General features: G+C 42.6%; 1 protein-coding gene across 26 annotated transcripts in view; it reads right to left on the reverse strand.

The window, feature by feature from the left end:
- The window catches only part of NRXN1 (neurexin 1), a 1,438,606-nt gene that overhangs the window by 25,099 nt on the left and 1,395,697 nt on the right, over nucleotides 1-17,810 (reverse strand). For 18 of the 26 annotated variants that reach the window (XM_061625672.1, XM_061625674.1, XM_061625664.1 and 15 more), the window contains one exon: nucleotides 11,995-12,082. In XM_061625672.1, coding sequence (XP_061481656.1) covers nucleotides 11,995-12,082 — 88 coding nt within the window. The remainder of the gene's footprint in view (nucleotides 1-11,994; nucleotides 12,083-17,810) is intronic. The other 8 variants (XM_061625683.1, XM_061625675.1, XM_061625673.1 and 5 more) reach the window with 1 other exon arrangement.

Raw genomic sequence — 17,810 nt, forward strand, 5'->3', positions numbered from 1 at the left:
CCCCACCTACATTTTGAAGTAGGACAGTTCTACAAGGGACTAAGACTGCTCCCCATCTTCCCATCTGCATTGAGAAGGACAATTACAAGGCTAGAAGGGCAGACCAGCTAGACAAATGATTTCAGTAATGCCTCTCCTATGCTTCATCACTCAAGCTGTTGGTGATGGTGGGGACATCTTTCTGCTAAAGCTGGAGAATGGCAGACCCCTCTTTGAACTCCAAAATCTGAAATGGCTCCCAGTTGGGTTCCACCTGTATGCCCTCAAAATCCACTCGGCAGCAATATTGCTGAGATAGTGCTCAGATGGCACCTCCCTGCCTCCCACCATGGCTTAATGCTGATGTGGGCAACCTTTGGCTCTTCTGTCATGCTTGCTCCGGACATTGGCCATGCTTGCTGGGGTTGATGGGAGTTGTAGTTCAGCAACATCTGGAGGGCCAAAGGTTCCCCACACCTGACTTAGTGAGCCGTATGCTTGTTCTGACACTGTTGCTATTTTGGACTTACTGATCCTGCTAGTTCATTATCTTCCATTTGGATTTTGGATCATCCTGGGAATTGTCAAGAGTCCCTGCATGTCTTGCAGATATCAGGGCTAATAACATAATTTTTAAAAGTAACACTTGCAACAAAATGTGGCAGTGCGGAAAGGTCCTGTTCTAGATTTCAGCAAGTCAGCAATTCCTTTTTCCAGGATACTCCATTTCATTCCTTCTAACCCCCCCCCAATTTTCCAGTCTTTTTCCAAGAGCCAGCCAGCATTCCATGCCCACTGACCATACCCAGTCTTCATCGAGCTATTTTGTGGTCAACACCCCTTACATCCCTCAAGCCCCGAAGGATTACCCCTTACTTCTCTAAACCTTACAGTTTCCCCAAACTTCCTAGTTCCTCAGTCTGAAGTCTATGTGTTGCTGTTTTGGCTACATAAGGTTGCACACTCAGAGAATATCAACACAGGAAGCTGCCTTATACTGAGTCAGAACCATTGGCCCACCTAGTTCCATACTGTTCACCCTGACTGGCAGTGTCTCTCCATGTTTTCAGTCAGGAAACATTGTCAGCCCTAACTGGAGATGTTGGGGATCAACCCTCAGACATTCTGGATGCAAAGCAGATGATTTACCACTGAATTACATCCTTGCTTTATGAGTTTGCTATTAGCATACAGGATGATATGATTTTCACAGGGTATGCCAAGCGCACAGCTACAAGACAGGAAGGGTCTCCCAGGAAGCCAGTCAGACTCATATGAAACCTAAATCTTCTGAACAGGAGCTAACAAAATTATGAAGCTCAGAAATACTTGCCTCATCATCAGCCTACCCCCAACCTATTACTAAAGCCAAATTAGACTGTGAGCTCTGTAAATATTTATGTAACTCACCCTGAGCCCTTGGCGTAGGTGGGCTCTAAATCTAATGAAATGCAATAACCCATCCAATAAATCTCACTGTGCAGCAAACTGAGCTGAAATGGATGGTTTGCTCATTGCCTGCGTAATGGAGAAGGTCCCACTAGGGTTATAAAATCGGAATTACAAGATTTTGTGTTTACATAATCTAAAGAACCACAACTATAGGTGTGCATGTGTGTATTTGACTGGGATCATTTTCTCTTACTCTCAAGAAGGGAAACATGAATATGTGGGCTTCTTTATTTCCACTTCTACCAGTGACTTGATCCAAAGAAAGAAAAATCATATTTCAACAACATGATTTTAGGGCAGCATGATGAACAGGTGCGTGTGTGGAGGCAATTCGGGATGAGGAAGAAATTTATTCATTTTGTAATCTACCTCTCTAATCCACACTCTCTCAACCAAAACACAGCTATTCTTAGAAATTCACACTTCTCTGAATATTGTGGTGCGCTTCTCCCACCAAAAGCTGTGGACAAAAATATGCGTGCTAGTGAAAATTATGTACAAAGCTATGTTATATTCGGGGAAGCTGGTTGCAAATATGCTTATATTGGGCAACATTGCATACAAAAATACATATGCTGGGGAAATATGCATGAAAAAGCATACAAATTTGCAAAGAATGAATTCCTCAAGCATCCCTAGTCCTGCTGTCTCAAAATCCTCTCCATAGGTCTGAGCATGATACCAATGTTTGGCTGGCAGAGAGCCAGTTTGCATGCCCCCCAGCACAATCTGCACTTTAAACATTTTTTCCTTTTTTGGTCACCGGATATGTTTTATGGGCTGGCTGCTTTATTAGTGGGCTTTTGTGTGCATTTTTTTAAATGATTATTCTTTCCTCTATGAGTTGCAAGTCACATCTTCCCATTCATTATTTATCAGAAGGCAGGTGTTCAGCAAGCAAACCTGGAGGTGATAGACAAAGGCTTGCTGGCAATTCTGGCAGAAAGTTCCTCCTATGTTCCTCCCAAGAAATGCTGCTGTTGCCCCACTTTTCTAAAAAAATCAGCACCATCAATGTAGATACTATAAACCAGCAATTGTGGAGAGGTAGACACAATCCTTTTAATTGACTGAAGGTTTTGGCTGCAGCACTAAAAGAGCTTATCCCATAAGCACTCGATTCTGGTAAAGCCCCTAACTTCTACATCAATGGGGATTTCCCGAAGTGATCGTTACCATTGCTAAGGGCTTAACGAGGTAGGGAACAACAACCCCCCACTACCGAGGGAGGAACATTTCAATGAAAATGGACGTGGAAATTGCTGATGTTTGCTTACTCATCCCATTGCAGAATCCATTCCGGCAAATACAATCGGTATTTGCTGTTGTTGCTTTGAGTCTGCAAACAATACAAAATTGGTTACGTTTCCCCCTTCCCAATTTGCATTGTGTTTCCTTTGCATTGAAATGAACGGGGTGGAATAACATAATGACCATGCAATTTACATAATTACTTACATAATTTATGTAAGTTAATGTAATTTCACCACAATGAGACAAATAACACAGTGTTTGGCATAAGACTAACTGCAGCGGAACAGAAACAATGCTGCACGTGAAGAATACAGGGCAGAATGGAGAACAATACTTTCTTACATCCCATCCTACCACTACCATTTAAATGCAGATTCTGTGTGTGTGGATTACACCCTTATCAACTTGCAGGATATGACTTGAGGGACTTGAGGCTTTCCCACAATTTCACTACGCTGCTCTGCAGGAAGCAGTGTGTGTGTGGGGCTGGCCAAAGACATTTGGTGGCCTGAAGCAAAGAACAAGATGGCGCCCATTCAATATATGGAGGCCAATTGGGCTGGCAGTGGAATCTTGCTGCAAAACTGGCTAAAGGACGGCGTCCACCGCTGCACCTGAGGCAGCAGGCAAGTTTGGAGGGGCCAGGACTGGATGTGCAGCAACACAGAAGGGAATAGGCAGTGTGCTTAGGAGGAACAGCCAGGGGGCTGCCGTCATTGTACCCCAGCACCTGCTGCCTGCAGCAGTTGCCACACTTTGTCCAGCCCCTGAGTTTGTGTGGGTCAAAGGGAGGGAACTGCCCTGTGCTTTCTACCTCTTATCCCAGGCAGAATCTGGAAATCATGTTTCTGGAAACTCTTGGAACTCTGTGGTGTCACTGGCGCACATAACACAAAAAACCTATCAGATGTGTACTGGCCTCTGTGCACGTGGCCAAAGGCACAACCTTCCTCTCTCTAGAAGTGCTGGTGTTGAGAGAAGACTTGCCTTCTGATACATGATTGGGAAGATGTAACATGTGACAAATGCAGGATATTTTTTTAAAACAACAACCCATAATCAGTTATAAGCTGGATGAGGGCCAATAAACTGAAGCTAACCTCTGACTGCCTGTCTGTTTCTGGCACAATTCAGAGGGTTGGTGTTCACCTGTAAATTCCTACAATAGGAGTGGGGAACCTTTCTTCAGGCCAAGGGCCACATTCTTTTCTGGGAAGCCTTCCTGGGCCCACATGTTGGTGGTGGGTGAGGCCAAAGTGGGCAGACTAATGAATGCAAATTCTAGCTTCCATGCATGCTCACACAACACTCTATATCCTCCATTCAGGCAAGCAAGAAGCAGGGTCAGAGATCAAGGACACTTTCCAGCCAGACAAAAACACTCAAGGAGGGTGTGAAGCAAGGCTGGTGAGAGGTGTGGTCTGGGGAGAGTCCCGAGGGCCAGTCAGAGATGCCTGGAGGGCCTGAGTTTCCCCATCCCTCTCCTACATGATTTGAGCTCCAGGAATGTAAAGATTGCCTTCTCCTATGGGAATCTTGGGTCTCTTTTCATGTTGGCAGAGCTGTAAGATGTGTCTGCATGGTTGCCCTTGTGCCCTGCCCTTCAGGCCAGCCAGTGCATTAGCCCATAAGAGTGGGCTATATTATCTTGTGTGATACTTAAGGTGTATCATGTGTGCCCCGGCCAGTTCCTTATAACAGTGGTGGTTGGTGGCTCCATGTCAGCGGAATCCGCTCTGGGTTTTACTCCAAACTTTGTTTTGAAAGTTCAGACTAAAACCAGGAGTGGATTCCATTGCCCCACTGACATGGAGCCACCAGCTGCCACTGCTTATAACCATAGGCCCATAAACAGGAATTATTTGCTGCTGTGCTAGCTCTAGAACTCCTCAGTGGAGAAATACCAGAGCTAAAGTTCCTTCCAGGAGCGCTGTACAGCTTACACCAGAAATATTTGATTCCTTCATTGTTAAGTCTGGTCTCCCAGATGACACCCTTGAGGGGTGGTTGTGCAGAGAACCTGGGCTCATAAGGCCACAAAGAGGAACTGAAGCCAGTATTTCCTAGGAGAAGAATCCAGGGTGCCATTTATATCTTGGGAGGAAATTGTCACTACTTGAGGAAGTGATTGGGTATTGGTGGGAAATGAGTAATGCTTTTCTGTAGGAGCCCACCAATTGTATCCAGAAGAGCTATTTGTTTACAGATTATTTTCATAGACATCCAGTGAAGACTGGGGGCTTTCAGCACCTTGGACAGCTTCTTGAAAGTTCAGACTAAAACCCAGACTGGATTCATTGCTCCACTGACATTGGAGCTACCAGGTTTCCATGGTACTCATCTAATATGTTTGGTATGTTTTACAGATGGCCCACACTGAATCTTCACAGACTCTTTTTTTTTAAAAAAAAATTCAATAATTTTAGCACTGTCAGGATTTCAGAATTACTATCCCAGTAATGGCAATTTCTCTGCAACAGATGCAAAAAGGTCTGCTGAGAAACAGATGGCATGGCCAGAGCAAAGCATGGGAAAAGCCAAGGATCTCAAACACAACAGGATCGTGCCAAATCACAGGATTGAAAACCCATGACATGTCACCAGCTTTCATGGTTAAATAGCAAATCTCACTGATTCAAATGCCCTTTAAGTAAAAAAAAGAGAGAGAATTAAAAAAAGAGAGAGAGAGAGAGAGCAAGGTCACCTGGCCAATCTAAGAGATAGTTAGACAAGAAGCTAAATGATACCCTTTAATTTGTCAGGTTTGTTGGTATAGCAGGGAGGTTGGTTTTCAAGACCTGTTCTGGCTGAATTTCTGCCTGAGGAAGAGTTCTATAGAATTCAAAACGTACCTAGTCTACCAACAGAATGGCTCCCTTAAATTGTATTTTTGAATTCTACAGCTTGAAATTTTAGAGCATGAATAATCAAATTCAATCTTAGCAGGCGATCTCATAATCATATTCCTAATACATATCTAGAAATATGCATATTTTTGGCAGGTTTCCCAGAGGATATGATTGCCCAGCTATAAAGCAATGCTTTGACTATCTCCTGTCCCATCCAAAAATATTACATATTAACCAACTCGGAAGAGTATCCCTGCAAAACAGTGGGGTTTAGTGATTAGTGTTGGACTGGGAACTGAGAGGCCAGGGTTCAAACCCCTGCTCGGCCATGAAGCTCACTGGGAGACTCTGGGCCAGTCACTACCTCACAGCCTAACCTACCTCACAGGGTTGTTGTGAGAATAAAATCAGGAAGGGGAGGACAGATGCTCCTGGGAAGTGCTCGAGCATGGCATCAGGACAACAGTGCCCCACAGCTGTTGCCCTCCCCATCTCCTAATGACAATATTCAGAGTAATACCACCTTTCACACTGGCAATTCCAGGCAGCTATCACAGCTAAAACAAATTGATGGACCCATACTTCACTCTTCCTTGCCCCAAACAATTGTGATATAGTCCTTTTCTTCGCATCATTCCCACAATGCATTTGCATATGAATCCATCACAGGGAAAACATTGTGTGAAGGAGCCCCTCACCTCTTACCTACATATCCTTCCTGGCTACAGCTATAAAGGAATTTACTGCACCATCAAGGCCACATTCACACCATACATTTACTCTACTATTATTCCATTTTAAACAGTCATGGCTTCCCCCAGAGAATCCTGGGTAGTGTAGTTTGTGAAGGGTGCTGAGAGTTGTTAAGAGATCCCTAATCCCTCCATAGAACTACAATTCCCAGTATTCTCCAGGAAGAGGGACTGACTTTTAAACCACTCTGGCAATCGTAGCTCTGTGAGGGGAATAGCGTTGTTCTAACAGCTCTCAGCACCTTTCACAAACTATCCTTTCCAGAATTCTTTGGGGAAAGCCATGACTATTTAAAGTGGATTAATAGTGGAATATGGTCAATATAAGAATCAAACTGATTACATAATTGGTAGCAGAAGATGAAGAAGTTCCATACTTTATGCAAAAACAAGATCAGGAGCAGACTGCGGTACAGATCATGAAGTGGTAATATCAAAAATCAGAGCAAAGCTAAAGGACAACAACAAAGCAATCATAATGCCAAAATACAATTTAAATAACATCCCAGAAGAATACAAAGATCAAATAAGGAACAGATTTGAGGCTTTAAACTTAGTTGATAGAGAACTATAAATTGAAGTCAAAGACATTATCAGGGAAGAATACAAAAAGACAATACCTCTAGTTAAAAAGAGAGAAAGACCTCAATGGATGACTGAAGAAACTCTTCAAATGGTTAAAGAGAGAAGGAAAGCAAAATCAAAAGGAGACAGAAACACGGTTAGAACCCCAAATGCAACAATACAGTGACTAGTACACTTAGACAAAGAGAACTATTACAATAGTTATTATACAGAAATAGAAGAGGACAACAAAAAAGGTAGAACAAGAGTCCTATTCCAAAAGATTAGAGAAATTAAAGGGAAATGTAAACCAAGAATAGGGATGTTGAATAATCAACAGGGGAACACACTGACTGACTGAGATGAAATAAAAGGAAGATGGAAGCAGTACACTGAAGAACTCTACAAAAGGATGACAGATTCATTCACAGAGGAACCATATGATGAAGAACCAGAAATTTTAGAATGTGACGTGAAAGCTGCTCTTCAAATACTTGGAATAAACAAATCACCAGGAACAGACAGAGTTGCTATAAGTTACCGAAATGAAAGTTTGACAAAAAAAATTCAACAAATATAGAAAACTAAACAATGGCCTACAGACTGGAAGCGTTCAATATACATCCCAATTTCAAAGAAAGGGGATCCCAGGGAATGCAGTAATTATCAAACTATTGCCTTAATATCCCTTGCAAATAGAGTAATGCTCAAGATTCTACAACAAAGGCTCTTACCATATATGGAGGAAGAAATGCCAGATGTCCAAGCTGGATTTAGAAAAGGAACAGAAGGGAGTAGAAAAAGAGGAAGGCCAAACAAGAGATGGATTGATTCCATAAAGGAAACCACAGACCTGAACTTACAAGATATGAACAGGGTGGGCCATGACAGATGCTCTTTTAGGTCACTGATTCATAGGGTTGCCATAAGTTGTAATCAACTTGAAGGCCCATAACAACAACAAACCAGAGATCATATTGCAAACATACGTTGGATAATGGAATGGGCCTTTCAGAAGAAAATCACCCTGTGCTTTATAGATTACAGCAAAATTTTTGTTTGTGTAGATCATGAAAAACTATGGAATGCTTTAAAAGAAATGGGGGTGAACAATATCTGATTGTTCTGATGCACAACCTATACTCTGGGCAAGAGGCTACTGTAAGGACAGAATACGGAGAAACCAACTGGTTCCTAATTGGAAAGGGTGCGAGACTGGGGTGTATTTTATCGTCCTATGTGTTTAATCTAAATGCAGAACATATCATACAGAAAGCGGGATTGGACTAAGATGAAGGAGGTGTGAAAATTGGAGGGAGAAATATCATAATTTAAGATATGCAGACAATAACTTTTGAAATGAATGCTGTTGAAAGTTAAAGAGGAAAGCACAAAAGCGGGACTACAGCTGAATGTCAAGAAGACTAAAATAATGACAACAGAAGATTTATGTAACTTTAAAGTTGACAACGAGGACATTGAACTTGTCAAGGATTGTCAATACCTTGGCACAGTCCTAAACCAAAATGGAGACAATAGTCAAGAAATCAGAAGAAGGCTAGGACGGGGAGGGGAGCTATGAGAGAACTAGAAAAGGTCCTCAAATGCAACGATGGATCACTGAACACAAAAGTCAGGAGCATTCAGATCATGGTATTCCCAATCTCTATGTATGGATGTGAAAGTTGGACAGTGAAAAAAATGGATAGTAGAAAAATCAACTCATTTGAAATGTGGTGTTGGAGGAGAGCTTTGAGCATACCATGGACTACAAAAAAGATAAATAATTGGGTGTTAGAACAAATTAAACCAGAACTATCACTAGAAGCTAAAATGATGAAACTGAGGTTATCATATTTTGGACACATAAATGAGAAGACAGGATTCACTAGAAAAGACAATAATACTGGGAAAAACAGAAGGGAGTAGAAAAAGAGGAAGGCCAAACAAGGGATGGATTGATTCCATAAAGGAAGCCACAGACCTGAACTTACAAGATCTGAACAGGATGGTTTATAACAGATGCTATTGGAGATCGCTGATTCATAGGGTTGCCAAACGTCATAATCAACTTGAAGGCACATAACAACAAGAAGATTGGAATAAATGTATGATGTAAATGTGGCCCAAGTTGCAAATGCTTTTCATCTGTACAAGTAACCTTTGAAGGTACAAGGTATATATCTCCTCTACTCTAATAGCATTCATGAGTCCTATAACCGGCCTGGGCATAAAGTTCAGCAATAGGAAGGAGTTTCCAGAAACATATGAAGAAAGTGTGGAAGAGGTCTACAGTTCAGTGGTGGGTAGGGATGGGCGGGGATTGATTCTGTTTAATTTAAAGAGACACCTAATAAATTCACACTTTCTGAAAAAATTCAACAACCGAAAAACAATCTTGAAATTTGTACTTTTCTGAATTTTACAGTGCAGTTCTCTGGCCAAGTAATGTAGACAAAAATGCATGTAAAGTGTGCATAAAATGCATATATTAGTGCAAGCAACATACAAAAATGCATTTTATTAGGGGAAATTGTTCTGCAAAAGTGTGTATATTAGGCAAAACAGCATAAAAACATGATTATGAGATATTCACAGTAAAATGCCAATGAATTTCAGGATTTAAGAATCTCAAACTGCTCACATGCAGAGGGTCAGAATATGCGAGTGGGAGGTGGCATGCATATACAAGGCAGTTCCCCCCCCAAAAAATCTGGCCTCTCTCCACCCCAATCTCTGGCATCCCATCCACCACTCATCCATTTAGGCCAGTGTGGAATTAGCCAGTCACCTGTTAGGGAGCTGAGCTGATTATTTAAGTTCATCTGGGATCTCCTTTCCTTGTCCACTCCACATTGTCTGATTGCCTCTGGATGTGGTGGCTTAACTTAGCTCAGCAGCTTCCGAACTCCCCCCCCCATGGACCTTTTGAATAGTCCCAAGGCTTTTTTCCCTCCCTGCTGCAGCAATCACAACGCAGTGTATTAGATGCTGTATGATTTTTAATTACATTTTTAATTGCTTTTTATTCTGTATATTGTATTTTGTTGTATCACAGTTGGAATTCCATAGAATCCTGCAGAGTTCAGATTGTAGGTGTTCTTCGCAGACATCTTGTGGACCATCTGAATGAAACTGGCAGTCCCTGGAGCACTGTTTTGGAACCACCGGCAGTTCCCAGAGCACCATTTGGGAATCCCTGTCTGAGCTAATTGGTCTCTGTCTGTCTTCTGGTCGCAATCAAGGAGATTGGCTGGGCAGGGAGAGTGATTAGGACAGTCAGTGGTGAGCACTCAGAGGCACACCCTGGTTGAAGTGACACCTTCCTAAGCTAGCTCTCATTGCCAGCCAAATCAAAGGAGTAAGAGAGGCATCTTCCCTTTAAACGCTGCCCAGCAGGGGTTGGACAGGGCATCGAGGGGACCCCTCAACTTTCATTGGAAATGGATACAAATCACTTATTTTCCTAATCTGAGGCTTGGGGCCAGGGTGGTGTCACAGAGGCCCTGTCTGCACTATACATTTAAAACCACTTTAAATAGTTCTGGCTTTCCCCAAAGAATCCTGAGAACTCTAGTCTGTTAAGGGTGCTAAAAGTTGTTAGGAGACACCTAATCCACTCGCAGAGCTACAATTTCCAGAGCGGTTCAGCAATCAATCCTTCTTCCCAGGGAACTTTGGGAATCACAGCTCTGTGAGGGGAATAGAGGTCTCCTAATGACTCTCAGCACCCTTAAGAAACTACAGTTCCCAGGATTCTTTGGGGGAAGTCACGGGTGTTTAAAGTGGTATGATACTGCTGCAAACAGATAGTGCAGATGGGATCTCAGTAGAGGAAAGAGGGGAAGCTTTCACTCACTAGCTTCTTCCTCTTTCTTACAAGTTATACTGTTGCAGTTCTCTATTTACAGATAAAATTGTGACCCCTGAAGCACATCTCTTGTTTGATGTCTTCATTTCGGTGTGTGAGTCAATGATCTGATTCGGTACAAGGCAGAATCATGCATTATAAAGTGCCATATACAAAGGACTCTGGAACCTCAATAAAACTTATAGCGCTGTTATGGGAAGAAATGAATGATGTCCTGGAAATCCCTGTTAAGGTCACAGAGAATCGTATCAATAACCCTCCACATGGGCACAGTTCTCTGGCACTATTGTCCTTCTGTTCTACCTTATTTCCCACAACTTGATGATAAGAAGAGCATTGGTTTTCACTGATTTGTCTGTGTTATGAATGGAACAGCTTTTGACATTATTTGGGAGAATGGATACATTTCAAAGATATTGAAAAACAGAATGAGCACTGAGATGTTAAGTTGTGACTTGAATATAGGTTGAAACAGTTGCAAGCTGTGCTCTAAAATGGAGATCTCTACAAAGAAAGCCACAATTCTTAATGTCTACAAGGGAATGATGGTTTCCTTATTAAAGTTTTATAATGCAGCCATGCCTGCTATAATAATTTTCAACTGTTTCACCTGTGAAGTCTTCACTGGCAAACCATCTTTTGTCCAGCAAGTGTATGCTCAGTTGAAACCAATGTAAAGTCCAATCAAGTTAGGGAGTTACCAAAATGTCCTGGACTACAAAATCTCTGCTTTTACACATGAAGTTACCTCACCCACAGAACCCCTAATAAACATGTGCTTGGAGCAAAAAAATATGTACTAATCATAAATAGGCACTTGTTCTGGAAGGATTTGAGTTGCATATGAGAATCCATTATTATCTTCCATCCCATTCTAGCGAGTGATTCTGGGAATCACAATAAAGCTTCTAGTCCATGTTAAAAATGTGCTAGCATAGAAATATATTAAGGTATTTCCACATGGCTCTTGCTTTTGCTGTCTTAAATGCCTACTGTGACTGTGGGCTGCCAAACAGAAGGATGGAGATAAAACCTTTAATATCCCTTGACTTCTCAACTTGGAAGATCCCAATGTTTATGGTGATGATTCCAATCGGGTACCCACTGAAGTTAGTACAAGACTGAGTTTTGTTGCTACCACCAACCCACGACTGCAGGCTGAAAGACAGCTTGCTCTTTTGTCTCTCCTGCAAGGAGATTGCTTCCCCCCCCATCTCCCTGCTGCATGCAAAGAATCAAAATGAAAAGAAAGTAATAAAAAAAGTTGACTAACCTAACCCACCTGAGCTCGGCTCACAGGGATCAATGTCCTCATCGTCACTGGGGCATTCAGCTGAGGCCACCAGGATGTCATCTGTGGTCTGCAAAGGAAACAAAGAGCCCATTTGAATCAATCAAACTGGTTAGGTGCTTACCTCTCTCACTGTCCAGGCTTACAGACACAGACAGTCCTTGGCGATCCTAAGAGATTCACAACACTCTGTAAGCTTTTTTTAAAAACAAAAGGTGATGTAAGTTTCTTTTTTTATTGGAGAGTTATCTAAGGATTATGTCAGAGGTCCAGTGGGATGACAGATGCTGCTCTCTTACCTCTCCGTTTATGACTGTATCTCATCCCTTGTCTCCAATTTTACTCCCTCTCCTCTGCATCATTTCTTTTACTTCCTCTCCTTTCCTCTCTTTCTGCACATCGCCTGCCTGGTCAACCCACCGCCCTTAGGGTTGCCAGGCTCAGGGCCTGAGAATGATTCTGTATCTTTTAGAGAAGAGAAAATTCAGCCAAGTGCAGGTGTTCTTGCAACACTGTAATAGGAAAAACCACAAGGTGAAATTCTCCCTTCCCCCTGTACAGCTTTTAAAGATACAGAAGACCTCTTGGAGGCTGGGCCTGGCAACCAAGAGGTCTTCTGTATCTTTAAAAGTTGTGCAGGGGGAAGGGAGAATTTCACCTTGTGGTTTTTCCCATTACAGTGTTGCAAGAAAACCTGCACTTGGCTGAATTTTCTCTTCTCTTAAAGATACAGAATCATTCTCAGGCCCTGAGCCTGGCAACCCTAACAGCCTTCCATTTAACAAGTATGTTTCCTTTAGACCCATTTGCATCATCCACCACTTAAAAAAAAAAAGAATTCTCGAAACATCTCACCTGTGCTTACTCTTTCACCTGATTCTCTCTTGCGTGATTCTAGTTAATCACTATCAGTCCCCAACCTGGAAGACTCTGGAGGAGAGAACTGCTTGCCTTCCCAGCTCCACGGGTGTAGTTGTCCAGGGCAGAGCCTGGAAAAGTTACTTTTTTGAACTACAACTCCCATCAGCCCAATAGTGGCCATGCTGGCTGGGGCTGATGGGAGTTGTAGTTCAAAAAAGTAACTTTTCCAAGCTCTGGTCCAGGGTCTCGGGGGGTCTTAGACCCCTTACTTTGAGAGAAGGGTCCCAGCAGGGTCCCTATCTCTCCAGCATCCTATGAACCAATAAGCAGGAAAAGGGAGTGTGTTGGTCACTGAGAAGAGCCTTCTCATACGCTTCCTTGTCCTTTCCTACTGATCGGAGCCAATCAGAGTGAAAAGAGGAGAGTCAGTCACTGGCAAGGCTCTTCTCAGTAGCTAACACATCCTCTTTTCATGCCCACAGAAGGTTGTATTATCCTGGGAGGGTATGTGTCTATGAGGGGGCATGTCTGTGACCATCATAAAGGGACCCTGCACTTCTGCACATAAAGGGACTACTGTGCAGCTCAGTGACTCAATATGCTTTGCCAGGCTCTCGGCTTCTGTTACTGACCAACCCACAAGCTCTACGGCAGGAGCCCAAAGCATCCTGTGCATGCTCCTAAGAACACAGCATATGGACCAGGAGTCTTCCGATTTCTTTTTCCGATTGCAACTCCTTGGACTGAGTCCATGCTGGCAGAAGGATCCCCCTGGCAGTGGTGACTGGTCCATTAGGGCAAATGGAGCACTGCCCCACCAACCTCACTCTGCAATCAGCCAGCCTCCACCTGCCTGCCTTCTTATTTACACCTAGCCCAGTGGGGTGGCCCTGGCTGTCAGCTTCTTCCTCCTTTGTCTCGGTGTTGCCTTTGGAGGACTCAGCAGGGAGGAGGATGGGGCCAAAACTAGAATGAGTGGGCTCTAGCTCTGCCTTCTGTTGGCTTCTCTGCACGGGAAGGCGGCAATCACAAAGGGCCGTTCGAAACCCACACCTAGAAGCTTTCAGCATGGCCCTTGGGATTCTGGCCAAGACAAACAAACAGAGAAGCAGATGGAATTGTGCATGCACTGACGTAGTGAATCCAAGACTTAATGTCTTTCCATAGGCAGGGGTCCGCTTGGCAGCATGTGAAATAATATCATGTATTTTCATAGTGCATTGCCTACCCCAAAGAGTAACCACAGACCATGTTGCAAATTCTAGAACTGCATTATTATGAAAATGTATATAGAGTAATCAAGGTATGAGGCGCTTTGAACCAGTAGCAACAACAAACAAGTCAGAGCCCTGCCCCAGGAGCTTACAATCTACATGTTGGTGTTGAAGAAAGGGAGGGCAGGATAGGGAGGAAATTAAGAGACGGGTTTGGGCCTGGTGCTGGACAAAAGAGAATCCACCACCTGCTGAGGCAAGGTGGCCCACTGCTATATAGCTCTTATCAACAGGAAGTGTCTTGTAATGTTTTGCTGAAATTTGCTTCCCTGCCATTTCTGCCCACTGATTTCAATCCACATGTGGTATTCAAAAGTTGGGTCTGACTCCTGCTCTTTTTCCCAGCCACTAAGTAAACAAAAATGTGCACCAGTCAGCTTCATGGAATGAAGATACAGCTGAGAACAGTGTTTCTTGCCCTGTGCTTCAATTCCCTCCCCACCCTGCCTTTTTAGAAAAACTGGAAGGTGAAAGATTGAAAAAAAAATCTGTTTGGTAAAATGGATTCCGGTCGCTATTGCTAGCACCCATGATAAACATCTATAATTTCCAGGGCAGCTGCTCTGAGGTTTTTTTTTAAAAAAAGGAGGATTTAAAGGGCAAAGGAGAACCCCTGTCTTTGCCATTAGCTTGGAACAGGATGACATCCAGGGCAAAATAATCATAACATACGCTTTGATTACAATGCCTCTTGGGTGACTGGGCAAATTCGACTTAGCATTTGCATCAAATTCTACTGGATTTTTCTTTTAAAGTTTTACACAAAAAGGGCAGGTTTGTCATCCTGATTTCCATTCACCGTGGCTTCCTTCCTTTGTGCATTAGACAACTTCACACATTATGTTTTTGTAGGCATTCACCTAAGATATCATAAGTGTGTACGTAAAAAAAAGTCGTGTGTGAATAAGGCAAAACACATGTTTGGAAACATGTGTGCCATATAAATATACTCAACAAAGAATCAGGTTTTGTGCAGATCCATAGAAAGGAATGTTGAATGGATGCGCAGTTAGGAAGAGACAGAATCCCCCTTGATGAGGGTATTATCCTTTCTCTCTATTTCTTGGCCTAAATTGAGAAGATTGGATAATCTCTTTCTTTGAACCACCTTGTTGGTGTGGAAGGGGTGAGAGAGTACACTGGCATCCTCCCTTTCCCCTCTCACACTATTTGTGGCTCTCCAGGACTCTTTAGATGCTGGCAAATATTCTCAACTCCAGGGTTGGGAGGGTGCTGGTCTGTACAGAATCAAAGACTTGTTGACTGGAGACCAACCCATACCTGCAGATACACTTGTGGAAAGCATTCAATATAACTGGCTGAACAAAACGTAGGCACAATCTCTTATTCTCAAGCTCTGAAGGAAAAGGACGGGCATGCGCCCACTGACTCCCTTTGAATCTATATGTGTATGTTCCAGTGTTTCTGTGAAAGGATTGGCTATGGTATATAAAGTATTGATTGCTGCTAAAATGAGTGATGCTTCAGGGCTGAAAAAGATATGGGAGGATGAAGTGGGGGTTCGGTCTGAGGATAAAACTTGGATGCAAATTTGGTCCAAGTCTCCCCTGAACACAATTTCTGCTAAAATACAAGAAGCCTTCCTAAAAGTTGTTCTACGTTGGCATTGGGGCCCATTGAAGCTGTATCGTATAAGCAATCTAATTTCATCACTGTGCTGGAGGGGGTGCAAAGTGGTAGGGTCTTCTCTGCACATGTGGTAAGAATGCCCATTAGTTCAGATATTTTGGTTAAATACCTTTGGGAAAATATCAGATGTTACTGGACAATTCCTATTCCCTAATCCAGCTCTAGCTTTATTATCTACCACACAGCATGTAGCGATTACAATTGCTCACAAGGATTTAGTGATTGTTATTAGCAGCTGCTAGATTAGAAATAGCGGCTCAATGGAAAACAGCTGAGGACTTCGTAACCAAAAGGTGGCTAGACAGAGTATGGGAGATATCTCTCTGTCTGAAAGGCTGATACAGCATAGCAGGGCAATACACCGTTTGTCTCAAAAGGACAAATTTGACCATGTTTGGTCCCCATTTTTTACTTACATGAGTTTATCTGCTTCAGTGAGGTCCCCACCAATTTCCCAAAATTCACTTTGGGGGGGGGCTATTTATCCCAGTCTTCTGAAATGGTTTGATCTGTTTGTTATGCTTAGCTATTGTCATCCAAATAAGAGTATAGAGGACATTTTGAACGACATTTTCTTTCTATACACATTACTGGATGTATTCTAAGAGAAATTAAATAAATCTAATAAAAAAAGGAAGAGACAAGATCAATGCAGAACACCAAGATCCTACTTGCAGGTAGGGAAAGGGGAGAAATTTGATTCAGTTCCCATTTAAAGGTGAACTTACATAATTCATACTTTCTAAAACAGTATGTGAACCAAAACACAGACATCCTTCAAACGTCACACTTTTCTAAATTTTGCAATGCAATTATCCAGTCAAGTAATGTGTACAAAAATGCATAGTTTAGGGTAAAGTGTGCACATAAGTGCATATATTTCTAAAAATAATATACAAAATGCATTTTATTGGGGGAAATTGCTTGCAAAACTGTATATTTCTCAAAGCCTCAGACAATGATGTGTTTCTTAGGATAAATTCACACTGAAATGCTTACAAATTTTCATAAGGATTTTTTAAAAAAAATGTGAATTTTTGCAGAAATGTAGAAAACAGAATTTAAGAGTGGAAAAAGGAGAAATTGAGAGAACTGAAAATTGACAGATTCATCCTTTGCTACTTGCAGGTAGCCTAATGCGCTTACCATTATATTATGTATTAATAATTGTTTAGAACATTTAGAAAGGAGTGTTCATCAGTTATTTTAGTGTGTTTCTCTTTATTGTCCAGAATACTTAATATTAAGCAAATCAGTAGAATGCTACCTTCACGTTTGTCCTGATATGTCCACTAATAACTAGCACCATGAGAAAAATTTCTACTGCTTCCGGGAAAATTGTCTCTCAATTTATGAAAACGAAACAAAAATTATGGAAGGAGAGGAAAAGAAACAGGTGAAAATCTCATGGGTGGGTTACAGAGTTTTTCATGTTTACTTGTGAGGTGGCCACAGGGTGTTTGTGAGAGCCCTTTCTTTGATTCTCCAAATCATCTCATTAATAGTCTACAGCCTTCCCAGGTGCCCACACTTGGAAAGCCCATTGGAAGACAGGATGAGATAACTCATCCCATGGGCCTTTTTCTGATCAGGAACTATGGGCGGCTGGAGAGGTTGCAGAATGCTGGAGAAATGTTTAATGGAGCGGGGGAGACACCTCATGCTACCCTCAGCCACCTTGTAACAAGAAAATGGAAATGGACTACCTTCAAGTTGATTCTGACTTATGGCTACCCTATGAATAGGGTGTTCATGATAAGTGGCATTCAGAGGGGGTTTACCATTGCCTCCCTGTGAGGCTAATCCTCCCTAGCTGGCTAGGGCCTGCTCAGATTGCCATAGCTGCACAAGCCAGCCCCTTCCTTGTCCGCAACTGCCAGCTGGGGGAAAACTGGGCTCCTTGGGACTATGTACCTTGCCCATGGCTGCACAGGTGGCAGGGCACGTAACCACTAAGCCACTCATTATGGGGATGATCTTTAGCTGGCCTTTTACACCCAGGAGACACGAGCT

This window comes from Rhineura floridana, chromosome 4 (genome assembly GCF_030035675.1).
Source record: "Rhineura floridana isolate rRhiFlo1 chromosome 4, rRhiFlo1.hap2, whole genome shotgun sequence".
Classification (NCBI taxonomy): Eukaryota; Metazoa; Chordata; class Lepidosauria; order Squamata; family Rhineuridae; genus Rhineura; species Rhineura floridana.